This window comes from Anabrus simplex, chromosome 1 (assembly GCF_040414725.1).
Source record: "Anabrus simplex isolate iqAnaSimp1 chromosome 1, ASM4041472v1, whole genome shotgun sequence".
Classification (NCBI taxonomy): domain Eukaryota; kingdom Metazoa; phylum Arthropoda; class Insecta; order Orthoptera; family Tettigoniidae; genus Anabrus; species Anabrus simplex.
Window position 1 is genome coordinate 72,148,143 of NC_090265.1, and position 22,290 is coordinate 72,170,432.

The 22,290-nt window shown below is 40.7% G+C and overlaps 1 protein-coding gene across 1 annotated transcript in view; it reads left to right on the forward strand.

Annotated features, from left to right (window-relative positions):
- Positions 1 to 22,290, forward strand: part of LOC136885438 (papilin-like) — a 278,513-nt gene that overhangs the window by 250,447 nt on the left and 5,776 nt on the right. Inside the window, exons 5-6 of the mRNA XM_068229110.1 lie at positions 2,610 to 2,739; positions 19,367 to 19,469. Of these exons, the coding sequence (XP_068085211.1) occupies positions 2,610 to 2,739; positions 19,367 to 19,469 (233 nt within the window). The remainder of the gene's footprint in view (positions 1 to 2,609; positions 2,740 to 19,366; positions 19,470 to 22,290) is intronic.

Consider the following 22,290-nt stretch of genomic DNA (forward strand, 5'->3'; position numbering starts at 1 on the left):
TAATTCCAATGCTTCGTTGCTGGGTGTGTGTGTGGCGTAGGCTATTCAACATTAAAAATCATCCTAGCTAGGGCCCTTATCTTCACAGATATGCAGGTTGCCTAATAGGCCGTCTACTAGAAAAAGTCCTGCACCAGGTCTCTCCGGAGGCCATACGCCATTATGTTATTATTATTATTATTATTATTATTATTATTCACAAATGTACAGCATACTCCATACAAAGATTGCATGACATTCCTTGTTAAGTTTCCTTGGCTGGATATTGTAACACGAGTTGTATTGCGGGGATTTCACATACTTTACACAACTTTGTCTGCTTGGAGTTATTGTTGGAATTAAATTGAAGTAATGTTCATTGTTGTGTTGTGTTTATGAGGATTTCTTGAAAAAGGAATATAAAAGGCCAGTTAAACATACTCTGCTGTCTATTGTGGACAACATGAACAAACAACATTTGGGTGTTTCAAACCTCAGGTCACGGATGACGGATTAATCTAAATGTATGAATGTTTGTCACTTCCTCTGGATAAGTGAATGTAGGTTTAAGAAAAGCCACGGCACATCAGCCCTGAAGGGTCTTGGCCTACCAAGCGAACGCTGCTCATCCCGAAGGCCTGCAGTTTATTTGGTGTCATGTGGTCGTGTCTCGGCCGTTATTCTTGACTTTCTAGTCAGGGGCCGCTATCTCATCGTCAGATATCTGGTCAATTGTAATCATGCAGGCTGAGTGGATCACGAGGCAGCCCTCAGATCCAGGTAGAAATCCCTGAACTGGCCCGGAATCGAACGCGGTGCCTTCAGGTAACTGGTAGGCACGCTACTCATACATCGCAGAGTCAGTTGTAGGTTTTAATGCTGAAAACGTAGTAGGAGTTTCAATACTATGAAAAGCGTAAATTTCCTCAATTTCCTCAGTTGTGCCGCAAGTTGAAGGACTAAAGCGCCCGGAAAGATTACAAATTTGGAGTCTTGGATAGCTATATCGAACTAAACAAACAAATTTAGCAAATAATTCCTGGCCTAAATGTGATTCCGTAAAAACTGTCTAAAATAGCTTCTTTATTCGCTTTCCTGTTTATTCAAATCGTAGCCAAATTAACTTATTTACATAATTATTTCTGTAATGTGTTGCTTGATTTCATGTCCTCAAGCGTTTTATGATTTTTGAAAGACGTATCCACTGAATGCAGTTATAAGGGCTTCAGTGAAACTCTGCATTAACTCACATTATTTTATTATTTATTTATTATTATTTATTTACTCAAGAAAGGGCACCTGAGCCGAGGCTCTTATGGCGCAATACAAGATTAAATATTGGCAGAGTTACAAAATATTGACAATATAATAATAGCTTATTTCTAAATACATTACAGTCTCACAAATATAAATACAATATATAATACCACTGTACTTTACTTAATTGAAAGATTTACTGCTCATTTTCTTTTGTCCATTGATTATTTATTTTTTGTTTAAATTTTGAAATTGTTGTTGCCTGTTGTATATGTTTTGGAAGAGCATTGAACACCTTCGCAGAGTAGTGCCATAAGGAGTTACAACCATACTTACTAGTTTTTACAAATTCGGTATGGACTCTCTTTGCTCCTCGAGTGTTATATGAGTGTATGTCAGAATTTATAATACAGATAGTGTTTGTATGAACCAATTTATGCTTAATTTTATATACCATCATAGCTGAAGCTCTATTACGTAAAATGTGGAGTGGTAGAAGTCTGCATTTCTTAAACAAATAATCTCTAGGTGTTAAGGGTGGTAAATTAAAAAGTATTTTTAGTGCTCTTTTTTGTAAAATGGCAACTTTCTCAAAGAGTTCCTTATTGCAACATCCCCAAACATGAATCATATAAGTCAGGTGACTTTCAATGAGAGCCTGATAAATAGATTTTAAAAACTTATGGTTGAATTTATATCGTAGTCTGTGAAGCACTCCAACTGCGCTCGTAGTATTAGAAAAAGGAAAACTGCTAATCTAATCGACCGGATAACGATGATTAAGAAAAGGATTGTAATTTTTGGGAATAATAAAAAATATATTCTCTTACTATATTTTATATACCTAAAATTAGTAGCTCATATACCTAGGATGTTTTCAACATTGAGTTGCTTGCCTGAAGGGCTAGAACTGTGGATTATTAAAGGTTTCCTATTTTTAATTGATAGCGTTGATTGTCATTGAATTCTTAATTATACTTTTATCACAACATCTGAAATTGGTAAAATATACTGTAAAAGGTAAATACGACTATACGAAACACTGAACTAGATCAACTGAAGTATTAGTATTTGTGTGTAGATGTTGTTTATATTTGAGTGCCAGAGGAAATCCACGGAGAAAGTTCTAGATATCGTCGTTGCGCCTTGAAATACCGCTATGTGACAGTGTTGAGAGGAGGAATACTGACCCACAGCACATGCATCACTTAGAACGAAAATTCGTTGATATAGATGACCGAATGTTTCTGACCAGAGTTCTAAGGTGAAATATCACTTAGGGGTTTTCCTAGGGGCAATGATGATATACTGTAATGTGAAACTGTAAGAACACTGTCTTTGAGTTCTAACACACTTCATTTCTTGTGATGCAGGATGGAGAGGCGGCGAAGAAGGCGGCTTGTGGTGACGGCGCACAACACGACGATGAGCGCCTTTCGAAATGAAACCCCACAGAGTCAATGTGTGGGTGTGTACAAACGTTTTCACATTTGTAACGATCAGGTAAGAATCCCTACAGAGAATAAATCAATTTTTATTCAATTTATGACTTGATATGAATACCTGTTCTCTTTTTGTACTTCACCTTTTCCTGCACAGTGCTGTATTTACCAACACATCCATATTACTTGAAAGATTAGTGACTGATAGCTTCGACAATAATATCTGGTGAACTGCAGCATGATTACCATCACCACAAACACCACTACAAACAGCATAATTTTTGATTGCACCGGGCGAGTTGGCCGTGCGCGTAGAGGCGCGCGGCTGTGAGATTGCATCCGGGAGATAGTAGATTCGAATCCCACTATCGGCAGCCCTGAAGATGGTTTTCCGTGGTTTCCCATTTTCACACCAGACAAATGCTGGGGCTGTACCTTAATTAAGGCCACGGCCGCTTCCTTCAAACTACTAGGCCTTTCCAATCCCATCGTCGCCATAAGACCCACCTGTGTCGGTGCGACGTAAAGCCCATAGCAAAAAAAAAAAAAATTGATTGCCATCATCATTTTAAAGCGCTGCGTACCTATTTAAGCAACAGTGGACCCAAAACCGGAAGCCTGTTCGTAGACATAACCTACATCAAGAGATTCTCTTTTAAGGTCAATACCTGATTAATGAAAATGATAATCCTTAGCCTGTTCAGTCATTCGACCGTGTCAGGACAGAAACGAATGAAGCCTCCATCTGACGGCGAGGATAGGAACTGTGCCGGCTGCGGAAGCCAGTTTCACTCTTCTGGGGCAATGCATAATGACTGACAGATGAAATGAAATGATTTTGGAGAGGGTTGCTCAGAAGAAAGATGACAGGGAAAACCGGAGTACTCGGAGAAAAACCCCATCCCGCCTCCGCTTTGTCCAGCAAAAATATCACATTGAGTGACAGGGATTTGAACCACGGAACCTAGCCATGGCGGAAATCTGCCACCTGAGGCACGGAGGGTCTGCCAATACCTAATTAATTAATTCATTCTTTAATATATTTACTTATTTTTTATGCTCGTGGGGCGTTGATACGATTATACGAGGGGGTACTCAAAAGTAACCGGAATAGCATTGCCGTGAGCGAAGCTTGCGCAGTACGCATTTCTGCTGCTAGGCGTGTACAGGGCAACTCATTCCCAGCTCACTGCCACCTGCGTTATCGACCTGGCTTGTTCTGTTCATCTGCAGTGACTGGTTTTGCTAGCGCTGTTTTGTTCTTGTTTCACTTTGATGATGACAAGTTTAAGTGAACAACGTGCAAACCTTTTATTTGGAAGTTTTAAGAAGATTGCGCAGCAGTGTTATTAAAATAAAACCCAACCGATTTATGGCAGGCAGGAGACTGGTTCGTCCACCACAACAACGCACCTGTAACACAGCCATGTCTGTAAGTTTTGGGCAAAAAATGGTATGGTTCCACTGTCCCACGCCTGACCATGCTCAGTGCGACTTTTCCTCATTTCCACGCATGAAAAGGAGCATGAAAGGACACCTATTTGACAATATTGAAGAGGTGAAGAGGAAAACGAGGGAGGATCTGTCAACCATTTTTCAAGGTGACTACAAAAATGTTTCGATCAGTGGAAGCACCGGTGGGACGAGTGTATTAGATGTAACGAAGAGTACTTTGAAGGGTATAATGATGTTTTGTAAAAACGTTTGAAAATACATAGCTTTTAAAAATAAACGCGGTTTTTTGGGTACCTCCTCTTACATAAATTAACACATATTATTGACATCTTGGAATGAATACAATAAATTTCGAAATTCCCTATATGTATTTTTTGGTGAATGAGGTATCTTTTTTATCTGTCTCATTTTGAACTGTGATGGTATAAAGGCTGCTGAAGTGTGGGTGGTTCTAATTAATGGCATTTGGAGAAGTAGTGTGTTTGAAGGATATGCAAGGTGTTACTTGTAGGGCCAATCGTTCTGCATTAGCACATACTGATTTATAGTAGAAAGCAATAGTAAATTACGTTACTCTTCATATTGCCTTATTAGAGTACCGTCATTGTTTGTGTAACTGCATAATCTCATGTGGTATTATTCTGCTACCAAACTACAATACTGTATCATACAAGATTTAATTTCTTCATTACCGGTACTTCTCTGCCAGTATTTCACACATCCATATCATAAGTTTCGTTGCTTATCATGTCTCCTGCTTCAAATGTATGGTGAATAAGTCTTGAATCCTCCCAGTGGGTTCTAAAAGTGACGACTCGTTGTTTTTTTAAACTTGCAAAGAAATTACGTTAAAACTGATTTATACTGGTGATTAAATTAATTGATCTGTTTGTTTGGAGTGTAGCGCTTTATGGAGCAGAGACCTGGGCGCTAATGAAGGTAGATGAAAAGAGACCAGAAGGATTTGAGATGTGGTGATGAAGAAGGATGTAAAGAATATCCTCGGTGGAAAGGGTACGGAACGACCAGGTATCGGTGAGAGTTGGAGAAAAGAGGAAGTCATTATAAACCTTCCATACAAGAAAGAGGAACTGGGTTGGGCACTGGCTGCGAAGAGAGTGTTTGCTGGTGGACGCTCTAGAAGGATCGGTAAATGGAAGGATAAGAAGGGAACGGAGAAGGCACCAGATGGTGGAGACAGTCAAAACAGTAGGAAATTCCGAAGAAACTGCAGACAGGACTTCATGGAGAGCATCTGTGTGAAGACCTGCCTAAGGGCAGAACAAATTGGATAAAAGCATGACAAACAATAAAGGCTACTAAAATGTCAGATAAAGAGTGTCGGAGAGAATAATGGGAATAAAAATACTTATAAACATCGGACAATGGGACAGCTGAGAAATATCCAGATAAAAACAACTGTATTATGATAAGATGTCATGAAAACTTGAAAGGTATACTCTGAAATTAAATGAGATGGACATCAATTTCATTAATATGATCAAAGTGTGAGTCCTCAGTGGAAGGATCACCCAATGACAAGGTCAAAGTCATGTCCTCGACCGCCACACAAGTTTGACAATATTACGTCAGACGTTGACAAAATCAGAGTCGCTCACTTATTAGCGGTGTGACCTGACAGACCCCATAACTTAATGTAGGACAGGATTGACCCCTATTGGCCAGTGTGTTCCGGGCGATGAGTATTTACTGCGCTCTGAGACCCGCGTTGATTCGTGGGCCACGTGGCTGGAATGTGCACAGAATGTAGCACACATAACCATCTCGTGATGTCTATCCTCTATCCTACTGCACAATTCGCTGTGGTTAGGAAATAGAGAAACTGAGTTGTTGATAATAGCGTCCCTGCCTTTTAACCGAAGGTTCGGGTTTGATTCTAGGCTTGTTCAAGGATTTCGTGATGTGTTCCATTGAAAACTGAGAAACCGACTTGTTGATGATAGCATATTTGCCATTTAACCGGAGGTTCGGATTTGATTCTCAGCTTGTCCAAGGGTTTCAATCCTATTTTATGTATTTTTAAGTCAGCCTCGTGAACTCAGTTGAGGAGCTGTCTGATATGATAGACAGTGAGCCCAGTCTGAAGGAGTCCGCACGTAACACTCCAGTACATGAAGCAAATTTGACTGGACAGTTGTTATGTTTCAGAATTTCTAACAATCGTAAGGGGAATTGGAACGTCAAAATTCGAAAAAAAAAATGTAGATTTTTATCCGAATAATTATGCTTATTTTTGCTACTGGCTTTACGTCGCACCAGCACAGATAGGTCTTATGGCGACGATGAGATAGGAAAGGCCTAGGAGTTGGAAGTAAGCGGCCGCGGCCTTCATTAAAGTCCAGCCCCAGCATTTGCCTGGTGTGAAAATGGGGCACCACGGAAAACCACCTTCAGGGCTGCCGACAGTGGGACTCGAACCCACTATCTACCGGATGCAAGCTCACAGCCGTGCACCCTTGACTGCACGGCCAACTCGCCCGATGAATTATTATGGAGAAGAGACTTGATAATATAGCTTTTAGGCTTTTGCAGTGTCAAGAAAATAGGGAGAAATTCTTTACATTTCGCAGAAACTTTTTCCCCTGTCGTCGTAAGAAGAACTGGGCTGTCCACCGGTAAGATTATTCTATTAATACGGGCCAATGAAAACATCAATATAACAATGATTTAAAATGTTTTAATTTAATTGCCGTATTATTTGTACAGATACATAGGCCTATTCTAGAAATACTTCCACCAAGTTTGACAAGCGGATTTAATAGACTATATCTTCCTGACATGATTGTATAGATTCCTCTGTATTTACTAATCAAATTAATTTAGAAGTCCATGTTTCTGCTAATTTATGGAGAACACCTCGTCTTCTACGTTGGTATCATTGTCATAACAAGCCTGTCTGTCTAGCTCTCTCCCGGCCGCCTTAGCACCCAGGAATTAACTTGGGACTAATTTGTATTGTGAGTTGTGAGTAGACAGGATCATGCACTTCCTCAGAAGCAGAACTCCTGTTTCTACATTTTTCGATTCCCTAGCCGTGAATTGAATCCGCATCCTTCTCGGTAAACAGAGCATTCCTGTACAATCTTGGCTAGACAGCCTCGTTTCTTCCCTCACAGAATTTGACACGTTTTAAGTATTGAATTTATCAGTCCACTACTGTTCAAAGGATTTTCAGCTATGGATTAAATTTCTAATTCAATATCTGTAAAATGGATCAAGCTATCTCTTTGAATTCTATTGTTTGAAATTTAAATAACATGAACGGGCATTTCGAAACACGGTACATGATGTTATTCGTATGTGGATTACATTTGAAATAAGCGCCACATGTGTTTTCGAAACAGTTAACCAGATGGTAGCACCCTCGTGCATTATAATAAAACAGTAGTGAATGGCTGGACTCGCGCGGTTCTTGCTCCAGACAATATCAAATATCGTATCCTCCTCCCCTCTGGAGATCTTGGATATTTCAATTCATTTGAAACTTAACCAATCAGTTCAAAGTGTACTAGACTTGAAATGGATTACGATTAATCTGAAATCTTTATTCACCAAGTACGTTTAATTGTTGCATATTTTTCCCACATCAGAGTCATTGATGAAATTTTCTCACGAATTTGCTTTGACGTAGCCACCTTTGAGGAATCTGCAGTACCCCCGGTATAGAATACATTTAAAAATATGTGGGACATTTCATGTTGTCATCTGACGCAGTGGTATAGCCATAGGTTTCCAAATTGAGTGTCTTAAAATTTACCACCGGTATCATCAAGTAGAATTTTCAGTATTACCACGTGTGGTGACAGGAACGGTGTTCGGATTTAATCTGTATGGAAAGACATAAACTGATTCTGGGTATTCCATCGAGGCGACATTAAAAGAAAGTGTTACCTTCTGTCAATTTCTGGTACAAGTCAGCAACTTAGAATTGTCATCGATGGTTCCTAACCAGAGACTACAGTTTAAACAACGTTCATGATAGCCCAGGCTTTTAATTGGAATTCCAGCCTTCATGCTTTGTATTCCAAGTCAAATAGTAAAACCTATCGTTTACGATCCTATGGGGAGTCCTGAGTTTCCTAGCTTTACATTTCAATCTCTTCATGAACGTGTTTCAATTTCATCCTTTCCCTGTGTAGTCGTCTACACTTCAGCTACATGACACTACCTACTACTACAAGGACGAATGACTTTCTCTAATGTGTTATAAATATTTCACTATTATGTTGAAGTCTGAATGTTGAAATGTTCGTTTGAAATTATGAACATGAATTGAAAAAACTGTACGGGAGCGTAATGTTGACAGACGTCTTCCTACACAAAAACCAAGAACACGGAAGTTTTAGGTCAGTGCCATTGGTCTATTAACACATTAGAGTATTACTCTGTTAGTAAACTTTGAATACGAGTTCGAGGTATCATCTGGGTATCAGTTCAAATCATAGAAAATTTAATTTTGAATGAAAAAGTAGTTTATAATTTTATTGTCCCTAGCCAAATTATATATTCTAATCTTTTATTCCGCTGGGTAATATACTGTATTAATTAAATAATATTTGTCGAATAGATTCTTTGCTGGCGAGATGTAGTGTTTACAGTGCACTGTGTCTTCTGGTATGGGCTAGAATAAATTTGTTACTTTCATTGACCTGTCTCAGTCTCATCCATGGCTTTGACAATATGAAACTGACTGAGGTATGAGTGATGCTAGTAATACCATTGCTTATGCAGCCAGTCCCTGTTATGAATGGTGTGAAAATATCGCTCATAGGGTCTGTTGGTGCATGCATTTCAGTGGGCTTGGCAGACTGATATATAATAGCAGCGGCTGGTTCAGTGAGGAAAGCAACGGGAAACTACCTCACTCCTCATTTCCCTAGTACGCCTCTTCAGTGACGCCTAGGCTATTTATGACAGCTGTTGGCGGAGCTGCAGAGGATCAAACCAGCCTTCGGGCTGAATACCCAACATACATACAGATTCTTCAGTTCCAACGACGATACTCCTGTGGAATGTCATGCGAATATCTCCATTACTTGACCTGTTTGCACAGGACTTCAGATCACTGTAGTGAAACAGTAGAATATGATCGGAAAATGACTGCTGACTGTTAGTTTTTTATGCACCGAAATGTTAAGAATTTTGCATTATATTCAATGGAATTGACCACGCTTCCGTATTTGGTAGTTAAAATCTTCCCACTAATTATAATTATTGGAACTTAATACATTCTTGTATAGAACATTTCATCTCGGTCACATTGAAAACAATTAATTCTGTATTAGAAAAAGGAAATACGAACCTTGTGCAGTGGATGGAGTTTCCAGTGCTGCCGAACCATGAAATTACAATCATTTGTAACTCTACAGTACTCAGCGTGTGGTCTTCTAGTTGACCGAATAATAAGCGTTGTGCTTTCTCCATTAAAAGTACACCAGACACAAGTGAGTATACTGCAATTCCAGTCATTCAATGAATAACATAGGAAGGGTAAGAGTAAATGATGGAAATATTTTTGAAAACTCAGTCGTACTGTTGTTTTTCCTTTATACGAAGAATGTCAACGTGTGAAGTGCCATGAGTTATGGCGTTCCTGTATGACTTTAGAGGCTGGACATTGCAGGTTACCTTTCTTACGTTTCGCTACCATAGTTTTCGGTGACGCCGGAATACGAAAAGGTCAGGACTGGTAAGTTAGAGGCTGTAATCTTGATACCGCATGAAGCAAAACAAACAACACTGAAATATTACTAAATTAGGCTGGTATCACCACTATGGACGTTTTAAATGTAAACGTCATGCATTTTGCTAATGATGGAATTTAGTTTTCGAAAACCGATTAAAAACGAAGTATTTTAATTTGTGTTTATACGGGCAGTATTTGTTTTTCTCTAATACAAAGTCACCCCCGTACAGGCCATGGAAGCCCTTGGAGGAGTGGAAAGTAAAGGCTTCCACCATTGTTAACCGCAGCACGTGATGGGGAACAGTGGTTAGCTCTACGCCCGGTCACCTTTGGCCCCAGGAATTAACCTGCTACTCATTTTTGGTGTAGGCTGAGTGAACCTCAGGGCCATATGCACCTCCGGAAGTAGAAATTTCGTTTCTTAAATTTTACGACTTCCTGACGGGGATTCTAACCCACGTCCTTCCGAGCGAACCGAGCACGCCTTTACCGCCTCGGCCAAGCAGTCCCGAGGTGGTGCAGCTCTTTTCAGGTACACCCCCATTGGAGGTGAGCTGCATGTACCATTTCAATCACATACCAGCCCTCCTGCCATTCTTCAATTTCTGGCAGTACCGGGAATCGAACCTGGGCTCCCGAGGACGGCAGCTAATCACACTAACCGTTACGCTACAGAGGCGGACACGCTAATACTAGTTGTATAAAATACAATTAAAAACTATTGCAAGGTGACTGAATGAATGATCGTCTTGTTCCAATGGTATTGGCTCCCTTACAAATATCGAGAGAAAACATCGGGCACACACTTCATTGAGCAGTATTTTAAATTGTGGAAGTCAAGTAGGATAGTAAACCTACTTGCATGGTGCAAATTTTGTGGCACGGTGGTGGTGATGGCGTGTGGCCTTCGAAGAGGCCTGCTGCACGTCTTCCGAATTGACTCCTGATAAACGACCAGTGCGTCTCTTAGAATAGGGCACCACATATGATTAATTCTAATGCTGAAGACGACACACACACACACACAACTAAGCAACTTGTATCTCTTTTTTTTGCTAGTTGCTTTACGTTGCACCGACACAGATAGGTCTTATGGCAACGATGGGGCAGGAAAGGCCTAGGAATGGGAAGGAATCGACCGTGGCCTTAATTAAGGTACAGCCCCAGCATTTACCTGATGTGAAAATGGGAAACCACGGAAAACCACCTTCAGGGCTGCCGACGGTCGGGTTCGAACCCACTATCTCCCGGATGCGAGCTTAAGCAACTTGTAAAAAAACTCTAGTTTTACATTTTACCTATAAATCCATACATTTCTCTCAAATGAATTTCGTTTTCTTTGCAATATCCTCAGGGCTACAAATTGTTTCACTCCTTCGCTAACAGCTAACCAGTGTCAACGTTCATGGCTCTTACTGTTCCTCACTCTTCACTTCTCTGTAACATGAAACTTAAATTATAAAATGTAATTTGTGTTAGCTGCTGATGTGTTACGAGTGTTAACGCTAAGTCTAGTTGACAGCTCGGTATAGTCTAGGAGCTTTGATGAATACTGAGCTGCACTGTCTATCCCCCTCGCTGCGTGTGTGGGCCCTCGACTTAAACTGCTGGCAGATTGATATACCGTGGCATTAATTATATTAGGATACTAACTCTTACATGACGACAAGCTTACTCGCGCACGCGATTCCTGGTCTCGCGGCAACGAGCCAAATGATCTCCACACAAAGCTGCTCTATGCTAATAAAGACTCAAGTGCTAAATTTGAAAGCATATTCTCAAGTAATTCAACCAGAAACAAACATGTCGTTGTCTCCTTATTGTCTTAAAAACCAGAGCTAATGCGGCTATCTGAGTGCCAATGTAAGTGGAAGCTCCTAGATCTAATCTCTACTTTATGAAACATGTCCTTGGTCACTTTTCTATCTTTATTTCAGGTCTGTGTTTTGCTTCAGATCCATGCCTGAATGATAAGGATAGTGGACTTCGGATCGAAGGAACCCGGGTACGACTCCCGGCCGAACCGAGGATTTTAGCCGCGTATGGTTGATTCCTCTGGTTCGGGAGCAAGGCACCTGTGTTCATCTTAATACAGGATATTTTCAAAGTTACCGGACTCAATTTTTCTGAAGTTTTACTACACGAACCAATCTAGTGATTGCACACAATAATTCCACATGTCTTCAAGTGAAGAAAAATATTTTAAAACTCCGGTGGAAATATTCTGGTAGTGTTGAATGTAGTAAATGTTCAGACACAACTGTAACTCGTTTCCTGTACATTGCGTTCTCAATAGTTCCAATTAAATGAGATGTAGAAAGTGACCACACTTTTCTTAAAGTTGCCGGTATTAGTTCTCAAATACATTTAGAAATGGCTTCTTTGAGTTCATGTAAGGTATGCGCAGTATATCTGTATACTATTTCTTTTAAATACCGCCGCCACAGAAAATAGTCTAGAGGGATTAAATCTGGCGAATAAGGTGGCCACAAATTTCTTGTGATCACTCGTTCACCGATAGGATACGCAACAGGAACACGCAATAGTAAACACTTCTCTCCACTTATAGTTGGCATCAGGAAAGGCATCCAACTACATCCGACCGTGAAACTAGGCTAATCCAGATGCGATTGGAAAAGCCCAAGAAGAAGAGAAGAAGAAGAAAAATAAAGTGATGATGATAATTACGAGCTCGTATTTTATTGATGTTTTCATCAGGAAGATTCATCTTGTTTACAATATTCATCATACAAGGCAAAAAACCTTCGTAATAAATCATGTTACAACGTAATGCACTAATTTGATTATTACAACTAATTATTGCCAGCATTTAATGAAAACAAAATTGAAGAAATCAACTTCTTTCAAACGAAAGATTACAGATCTCTTCACATTAGTTATGAAAGTGTTTAGGGCTTCTGGTAAGGATCTAAAGGAGAGGGCGTATACGTCTCTGGAACGACCACAGTCATAGTATGATACCTGTGTATGGGACAGACACCAGGACTACTTGATACGAAAACTCGGAATAATCTAAAGGAAACAAGAACGATTTGTTTTTCGCATTTTCCGACGAAATAGTAGTATGACGAAAGTATTGAAAACATTTTGGGCTGGGAAGACTTTGGAGACGAGCTACTCGACTGCGTAGTCTGTTCCCAGCTGTCAATGGAGAAATGGCGTGGAATGAAATTGATAGACGAATAAGGTTCAACAGCGGTTTTAAATGTAGGAAAGGCCATGAAGATACAGCTGGAATTCAAGAGGACAAAATGGAACAAATATTCATTGGTAGGAGGATTAGTAAGGGATTGAAATATTTATAAGATAACTATTTTTTTTAAAGAAATGTTCGATAAATTTCTATATTCTCTAAAAACGTTACAGGAAAGGATAGGTAAACAACTGGTAAGGAATCTGTCAGCTGGGTGAAATCCCTAAACAGATCATTGATGACTGATGATGATTGACTGAAGCTGTAAATTTCGCATAAAAACTAGAAGTTACTCTATTTTACATTAAGTGTAATCTTCAACTTGTAAAGCAGAAAGTCATATGTTATTGAAGGAAAATGCCGCCGAGATTCGGAAGAGCTTAAGAATTACATTTGAAATACAGGATGGGCCATAAGTTGTGTCACACTTTTATTTCATAAAAAAACACGCAAGTCTCTAAATTTGGGAAGGAGTTGCATTCATCAGTTCGAACTAGAACGTCTGTCTGTCATGGGTTCGGAAAGGTTTGGAGTTTCACCGACCCTAAAAATCACATTGCAACGATGGAAGAAAACCGAGCATTTCATACAAGGAGTGTGAAACGGAATACACGTAACGAGAAAGGGGAACGTGCATCAACGTGCAGACATGTGAGGAGCAGTCCCTGTAAAATCAACACTTAAACGCTTAGCTGAACTTCACACATCCCGGATTTGGGACGTTCCGAAATACTAAAATATCGATATTTAATTGGATATCGATAATGGAAATTTCGATATATTGACACTATAAAATATCGATATTTCTTGGTGTCAAATACAATCCACAGCCGGTTTCCAGTCACTCGACCGGGTCAGGAATGGAATGAATGAAACCCTGATCTAGCGGCGAGGATAGGAATTTTGCCGGCTGCCGAAACCTATCGCACTCCTCTGGGGCAATGATTAATGAGTGGCAGATGAAATGAAATTTTATTGGGGAGTGTTGCTGGAATTAAATATGACAGGGGAAAATCGGAGTACCCGGAGAAAAACCTGTCCCGTCTCTGCTTTGTCCAGCACAAATCTCACATGGAGTGACCGAGATTTGAACCACGGAACTGAACGGTGAGAGGCTGGCGCACTGCCGCCTGAGCCACGAAGGCTCACATCAAATTATAATTTTTTAAAAATACAAAGACTGAATTGTGTTACATTTCGGAGCAGGACAGTTCCAAGAGAAACAAAGTAATCAAAATATTGTGTGTAAAATCATGATCAAAAGTTAATTGTATTTCCAGTGGACTTGCCATAGTTTAGAACATTGTTTACATACCGTGACCCTTCACTATTCTCGTCAAGTTGCCGTAGCATGCTAGTTGGAGGAGTCATTTTCGCAAGTGGAAGTAAGTTTCACGAGAAAACACTAACGCAGAAACATGTATGCGATAAATACAGCTTTGCCCGCAAAATAAAAATGTCTACAACACATAGAACACGGATAAGTTAATGGAGAGCGAACAATATAAGGACAGAGGTCACTACCCTTTTTCTATATTAAAATACTTCGTGCCTTTTTTTTACGGTAATAAACTATTCAGTCTTAATTATAATTGTTTAGGCATTGCTCGATTAATACCAATATTCCTTAATATTTGCTAACGCTCTTTCCGATATCGAAAATGTCATAACATTGTACTGATACCACAAAATATCGAAACATTTTATCGATACTGGAATATGTAGTATCGATAGAAAACTATCGATATTTATTCATATAAATAATATCGCGACATCCCTATACCGGACAGCAATCCGACGTCATATTATTTAGGCATAGACCAGCGTATGTTAACCATCAACTGGTATCACACGTCTGTGAGATATCTGACAAACTCTTCCGCGGTCACCCTCTCCTTCCATGGTCCAACTGAATTTAGAATCCGACTCTATGGCTGAATAGTCGCAATCACGGGCTTCGATCCTTGTAGTCCCGAGTTTGATTCCCGACCAGGTCTAGGGATTTTATTTGTAAATATTTAATTCCTTTGGATGGTACTATCACGAATTTTGCTGCATACCCACTATCGTTGGAGGGTCTGCCTTACTGGAGATGCACCAATCTAGTGATGGCCACACGAGTTTCTTAAAAAATAATTAAATTTACAATTATTTATCCTGTGATGTGGAAACTTCTGCACTTTATCAACACGGATTTTGGATATCAAAATGTGAATTTATATATATTGAATTTTGCAGTAATTTTGTTTATGTTACTATAATAATTTCTTGTGGCTATTTCTAGTCGAGTCCAGCCCTTGTAAGGCAGACCCTCCGATGAGAGTGGGTGGCATATACCATGTGTAGGTAACTGCGTGTTGTTGTGGTGGAGGATTGTGTTATGTGTGGTGTGCGAGTTGCAGGGATATTGGGGACAGCACAGACGCCCAGCCCCCGGGCCATTGAATTAACCAATGAAGGGTAAAATCCCCGACCCGACCGGGTGTCAAACCCAGGACCCTCTGAACCGAAGGCCAGTACGCTGACCATTCAGCCAACGAGTCGTAATTTATGTTAATAATTCTAGGTTATTTATAAAAGATTGTCATAACAAAGAAATTTGCATTAAGAATCTGCACCTTTGAGAACAACATGTAGGAACGCCCACTTTCTCCGAGCTTTATTTTAGTATTTATTCTGGGTTTTATCATTTTTTAAGTTTTACTATGACATTATTGAAAAAATATGTTTAAGCTTTCAACGCCCACATTTATTTATGCCATTTTTGCACTGATGTTGGATGGTTACATATGTGGATATTTATTTCACGAATCTTTGACCATTTTTCACATACCGAACCTGGATGAATAGTAATTAAAGAATTTGCCACTCACTACTGGAACAAGTGTGATAATGAGCAGTCAAAACACACTGGTCCGATCAAAATTACACCCATACAAACTGCACTAATACAATATGTTGCAGAACAGGAAGAAAAATTAAGTTGAGCGTACAGAGGAAAGAGCAGTAGCTATATATTTACCAACTAACCTATAAGGAGTCAATAAAGAACAAAAGCACTAGACAAAGCAAGCCATGTCGGCGTAAAAATTTACTTCTCAAAACATCCATCGCTCCTGACAGCACGGCAGCACAACACGGGAACGTTCTATAAGTGAGATCATTGTTTATATAGAATCTAGCGAATGTCATTCAAAAGCTCGACAAATTGTGGTTCACAGTCGTCGAGGTGCTGTGGCTGAATAATGCTGCTAATTGGTGAAGGGTTTTTCTCAACGAAGACATTTGGTAACGATCCAAGGCTCCAAAAATACTGTTCTGTGTGACTCGTTAAACACTTCCAGGTGTCGAGGGTTGAGCTTGGAGACTTTCAATAGCACATAACTTCATTCTCATCCTACACAGAAAAACATTTCAAGCCTTCAGAAGATTATGGAATTGGAGATATTTTACAAACAAGTATCTTTATGAAGGAATATTTATCACACTATAATGGTATAAATTATAGAGAACATATAACTATATTTTCCAATTCTCTAAACTGTATCAATTTTAAATATTTACCTCATTATTTAGAAGATCGTAGCAAGAGAGTGTTTTAAAATCCTTCATTTAAATAACTTGAAAAGAATTATGCATTGTGTAATTGAGCAGTTTGAAAGAGAGGAACTACTGAATAATACAACGACGTTTCGCGAGGACAGAAAAGGAACCAACCCGGCTGAGTCATGTGGTCGCCGACCGGAATCATTGGAAGAGAGAGGGGTGAAGATCAGAAAGTTGTCTTATGTCGGAGAAGAAGGTGATGGAGAAAATCTGCAGATGAATGCTTTTTTTTTTTTTTTTTTTTTGCTAGTTGTTTTACGTCGCACCGACACAGATAGGTCTTACGGCGACGATGGGACAGGAAAGGGCTAGGAGTGGGTAGGAAGCGGCCGTGACCTTAATTAAGGTACAGCCCCAGCATTTGCCTGGTGTGAAAATGGGAAACCACGGAAAACCATTTTCACGGCTGCCGACAGTGGGGTTCGAACCTACTATCTCCCGAATACTGGATACTGGCCGCACTTAAGCGACTGCAGCTATCGAGCTCGGTGCAGATGAATGATGAAGACATCAAGAGAGTGGGCTACTTCAGAATAATGATATTGGCTTTACGTCCCACTAACTACTTTTATGGCTTTCGTGGACGTCGAGGTGCCGGAATTTTCTCCCGCAAGTGTTTTTGTACGTGGCAGTAAATCTATAGACACGAGGTTGGCAATATTTGAGGACTTTCAAATACCACCGGACAGTGCCAGGATCGAACCTGCCAAGTTGGGGTCAGAAGGCCAGCCCCTCAACCGTATGATCCACTCAGCCCGGATGTGCCACTTGGGATACCTGGGTTCATTCTTGGAAGAAACTACCGGGCGAGTTGGCCATGCGGATACGGTCGCGCAGCTGTGAGCTTGCATGCGGGAGATAATGGCTTCGAACCTCACTGTCGGCGGTCCTGAATATGGTTTCCCGTGGTTTCCCATTTTCACACGAGGCTGTACCTTAAATAAAAAGCAAAAAGAAAGGAAGAAACTGGGAATTGGAACTCGCTAACAGAACACAGGCAAGATACAAGAACTGGAAGGAGACCACGTATGGTACTCTGTGCTAGAAGGGTGCCAGTCAGGATAAATGGAGAAGTGCATAAGACACCAGCAATGATGTACGGCATCGAAACCTTGCTTTTGAATGACGGAAATGTCACCACAATATGCTATGTGCTTTTACGTCGCACCGACACAGGTAGGTCTTATGGCGACGATGGGATAGGAAAAGCCTAGGAGTGGGAAGGAAGCGGCCGGGGTCTTAATTAAGGTACAGCCCCCGCGTTTGCCTGGTGTGAAAATAGAAAGCCACGGAACCCACTATCTCCCGGATACCTGCTAAACTGCTATGTACCGGGCGAGTTGGCCGTGCGGTGAGAGGCGTGCGCCTGTGAGCTAGCATCCAGGAGATAGTGGGTTCAAATCCTCCTGTCGGCAGCCCTCAAAATGGTCTCCCATAGTCTCCCATTTGCATACCAGGCAAATGCTCGGGCTGTACCATAATTAAGGCCACAGCCACTTCTAGGCATTTCCTACACCATCGTCGCCATTAGACCTACCTGTGTCGGTGCGACTTCAAGCCACTAGCACGAAATTGCTATGCCTTGTCTCTACTCGCTGAACCTGTTGTTCTTATGTCATATGCCCTAAACTTTCACGCTTGCACTGTGTACGTTCTAGTGTCATTTGAGCTTGCCGTAACTGCCATACGTAACATAATTCCTCCACCCGTTTCACATGATCACTCCACCTAAGTTAGCTAATACGCGCAGCTAGTTTGTGAACCGCGGGGAATGGTTTACTGCTCTAATGGTCCTGAGGATGGGAGTACCTGTTGCAGTGGAAATAAATAAATAAATAAATAAATAAATAAATAAATAAATAAATAAATAAATAAATAAATAAATAAATAAATAAATAAATAAATAAATAAATAAATAAATCACCACTGATCTGCTGTCGCCCAGGTGGCAGATTCCCTGTCTGTTGTTTACCTAGTATTTTTTTAATCGCAAAATATATCGAAATTTATTGAACATCTGCAGTGTTGAATTATTCCAATCCCTAACTCCTCTTCCTATAGAAGAATATTTTACCCAATTTGTACTTTTGAATTCCAACTGTATCTTTATAATGTTATATTTCCTACTTTTAAAAACACTACTCAAACTTATTCGTCTACTAATGTCATTCCACTCCATACTTCCGCTGACAGCTCGGAATATATCACGTAGTCGAGCAGCTCGTCTCCTAAATCTTTCCAACCAATACTTTGCAACATTTTTATAACGCTACTCGTTTGTCGGAAATCAACCAGAACAATCGAACTATGTTTCTTTGGATTTTTTATTCTCGAATCAAGTAATTCTGGTGAGGGTCTCGTGCACTGTAACCATACTCTAGTTGGGGTCTTACCGGAGACTTATATGCCCTCTCCTTTACTATAACCCCTAAACACACCTATAACCATGTGCAGAAATCTGCACCCTTTATTTACAAATCCGTTTATATAATAACCCTAATGAAGATCTTTCCTCGGACATATTCTGAGTAATGTTCCTTCTTGTACTAATGTAGGCTAAGGTAGGGTGATCACTAAGCCCATTATAGTGAACATTTAATTGTCTCTGGCACTATGCGTATGTAATTCCTTCAGCATGTTTCACAGAATTTTTGATCTGTACGTTGTGTTTGTATCGAACTGATATGGTCCTTTCGTCCTTTCCAGCCATGTCCTCCCGGCGCGAAGGATTTTAGGCAACTTCAGTGCGAGGCGTTCAACCACAAGCCTATGGAGGGCCGCTTCTATACTTGGGTACCGTACTTAGATGGTGAGTATTCTGTGCATTTTATTATCATTATATCCACTCAGAGAACCAGTTCCTAATCTTAGAGAAGCATGAGTGGATAGAATTTTGATTAGTTGGCCAGCGATAATACCGCCTAAGCTATCCATCCGGAAAAAGGAAGAAAGAGGCTTGTAATCCTGAGATTTTTTAATATTCATAGAGAAAGAGATAGAGACAGAGATAGAGAAAGTCCAAACTCAGGTTTTGAACATTCCTATGTATTGTGTGAGAGTAGGACAGCGACCCATTAATGAAAATCTGATGGCAATGGCACTAAGATATGTGTCGCTTTTAGTTCCATTAACAGAATTTCCCAACTCAGCATAGGAACATACACGATTACCCAGGACTTGTTCCATCTCGATGTCATTCCGGTTAATATCAATTTATTTCGTGCTAATATTTGACTCATAATTGCTTGTTAACCTCTTCGTGTATTTAGTACTACCTTGTAAAGAGCTAGAGATGTTGTAATGTGACCTCCCTGCATATTTTATGAACCGTCCTGCTCAAGTACTCTCATTAACGTTCATTTCCATTTTCGCAATGAAAATCCACTTCGTATTAAGCGGCTTGCTGTATGAATAAGCAATGTGCACGATGAATACGAGATTATTTACTCTTTTGTTTCATTTTGAGCAGACTCGTTTCCACACCAAACTCGGAAGGGAGCGTCTTCCTTTATAATACCTCGTTATTGGCTGCATGAAAAAAACCGCTTCCATAATTGAAGAATTTCTCTATTTTTTATTACATTTTCTCTTGACAGGCGGATGACTGACTGCGACATTTTCACTGATTGATTGATCGATAATCCACCCTAGCAATTCATTTATACATTAAATAAATAAATAAATAAATAAATAAATAAATAAATAAATAAATAAATAAATAAATAAATAAATAAAATCAATCAATCAATCAATTAATCAATCAATCAATCAATCGATCAATCAATCAATCTCACTTAGATTTGGAACTCACCATGGACTTAAACGTTCTGAAAATGGAAGGAAAGGAGCTCGTCGTGGACCTCATTTGAGTATTTGGTTAGTCTTTGATTTTCCCTTTCCAAGATAGTGGATTGTCGGTTGTATTTGAAGTGTTTAAGCACTAATCCTCCAAGTTACGTGTCTCTGACACATTCAACAATAAAAAGCAAATTTACGACAACCAGGCGTCTTTCAATAGCTATAACAACGGAAGGAACACTATTATTATTATTATTACTATTATTATTATTATTATTATTATTATTATTATTATTTTAAATAGGCGAGATGTTACATAGCGAAGAATAATAGATAGTCTTCAATTTTTAAATTAAAGGCGTGAAAATCATAATTCGTTAAAGGGTTCAGCAAGCGAAATCGAAGAGAACTGAAGGAGATGATTACAGTACTGATAACACAGAATTATTCCAGAAGCTTATGGGGTCATTGGAGGTAGTTCCATTGACAATGTTGCTGTCTTTTTTTACTAATTACGTTTATATTTTACATTCTCCATGTTGCGTTACATAAAAAGCATATGGACATACGAATATACAAAAAATTAATACACTGACTGACAGAGCAAATGCAACACCAAGAAGGAGTGGTCAGAACTTTATGCCAATTGCAGGGTAGACTGACGTCACTGAGGTATGCTCATGATGTGAAATGCGCCGCTGTGCTGCGCACGTAGCGAACGATAAATGGGACACGGCGTTGGCGAATGGCCCACTTCGTACCGTGATTTCTCAGCCGACAGTCATTGTAGAACGTGTTGTCGTGTGCCATAGGACACGTGTATAGCTAAGAATGCCAGGCCGCCGTCAACGGAGGCATTTCCAGCAGACAGACGACTTTACGAGGGGTATGGTGATCGGGCTGAGAAGGGCAGGTTGGTCGCTTCGTCAAATCGCAGTCGATACCCATAGGGATGTGTCCACGGTGCAGCGCCTGTGGCGAAGATGGTTGGCGCAGGGACATGTGGCACGTGCGAGGGGTCCAGGCGCAGCCCGAGTGACGTCAGCACGCGAGGATCGGCGCATCCTCCGCCAAGCGGTGGCAGCCCCGCACGCCACGTCAACTGCCATTCTTCAGCATGTGCAAGACACCCTGGCTGTTCCAATATCGACCAGAACAATTTCCCGTCTATTGGTTGAAGGAGGCCTGCACTCCCGGCGTCCGCTCAGAAGACTACCATTGACTCCACAGCATAGACGTGCACGCCTGGCATGGTGCCGGGCTAGAGCGACTTGGATGAGGGAATGGCGGAACGTCGTGTTCTCCGATGAGTCACGCTTCTGTTCTGTCAGTGATAGTCACCGCAGACGCGTGTGGCGTCGGCGTGGAGAAAGGTCAAATCCGGCCGTAACTGTGGAGCGCCCTACCGCTAGACAACGCGGCATCATGGTTTGGGGCGCTATTGCGTATGATTCCACGTCACCTCTAGTGCGTATTCAAGGCACGTTAAATTCCCACCGCTACGTGCAGCATGTGCTGCGGCCGGTGGCACTCCCGTACCTTCAGGGGCTGCCCAATGCTCTGTTTCAGCAGGATAATGCCCGCCCACACACTGCTCGCACCTCCCAACAGGCTCTACGAGGTGTACAGATGCTTCCGTGGCCATCGTACTCTCCGGATCTCTCACCAATCGAACACGTGTGGGATCTCATTGGACGCCGTTTGCAAACTCTGCCCCAGCCTCGTACGGACGACCAACTGTGGCAAATGGTTGACAGAGAATGGAGAACCATCCCTCAGGACACCATCCGCACTCTTATTGACTCTGTACCTGGACGTGTTTCTGCGTGCAT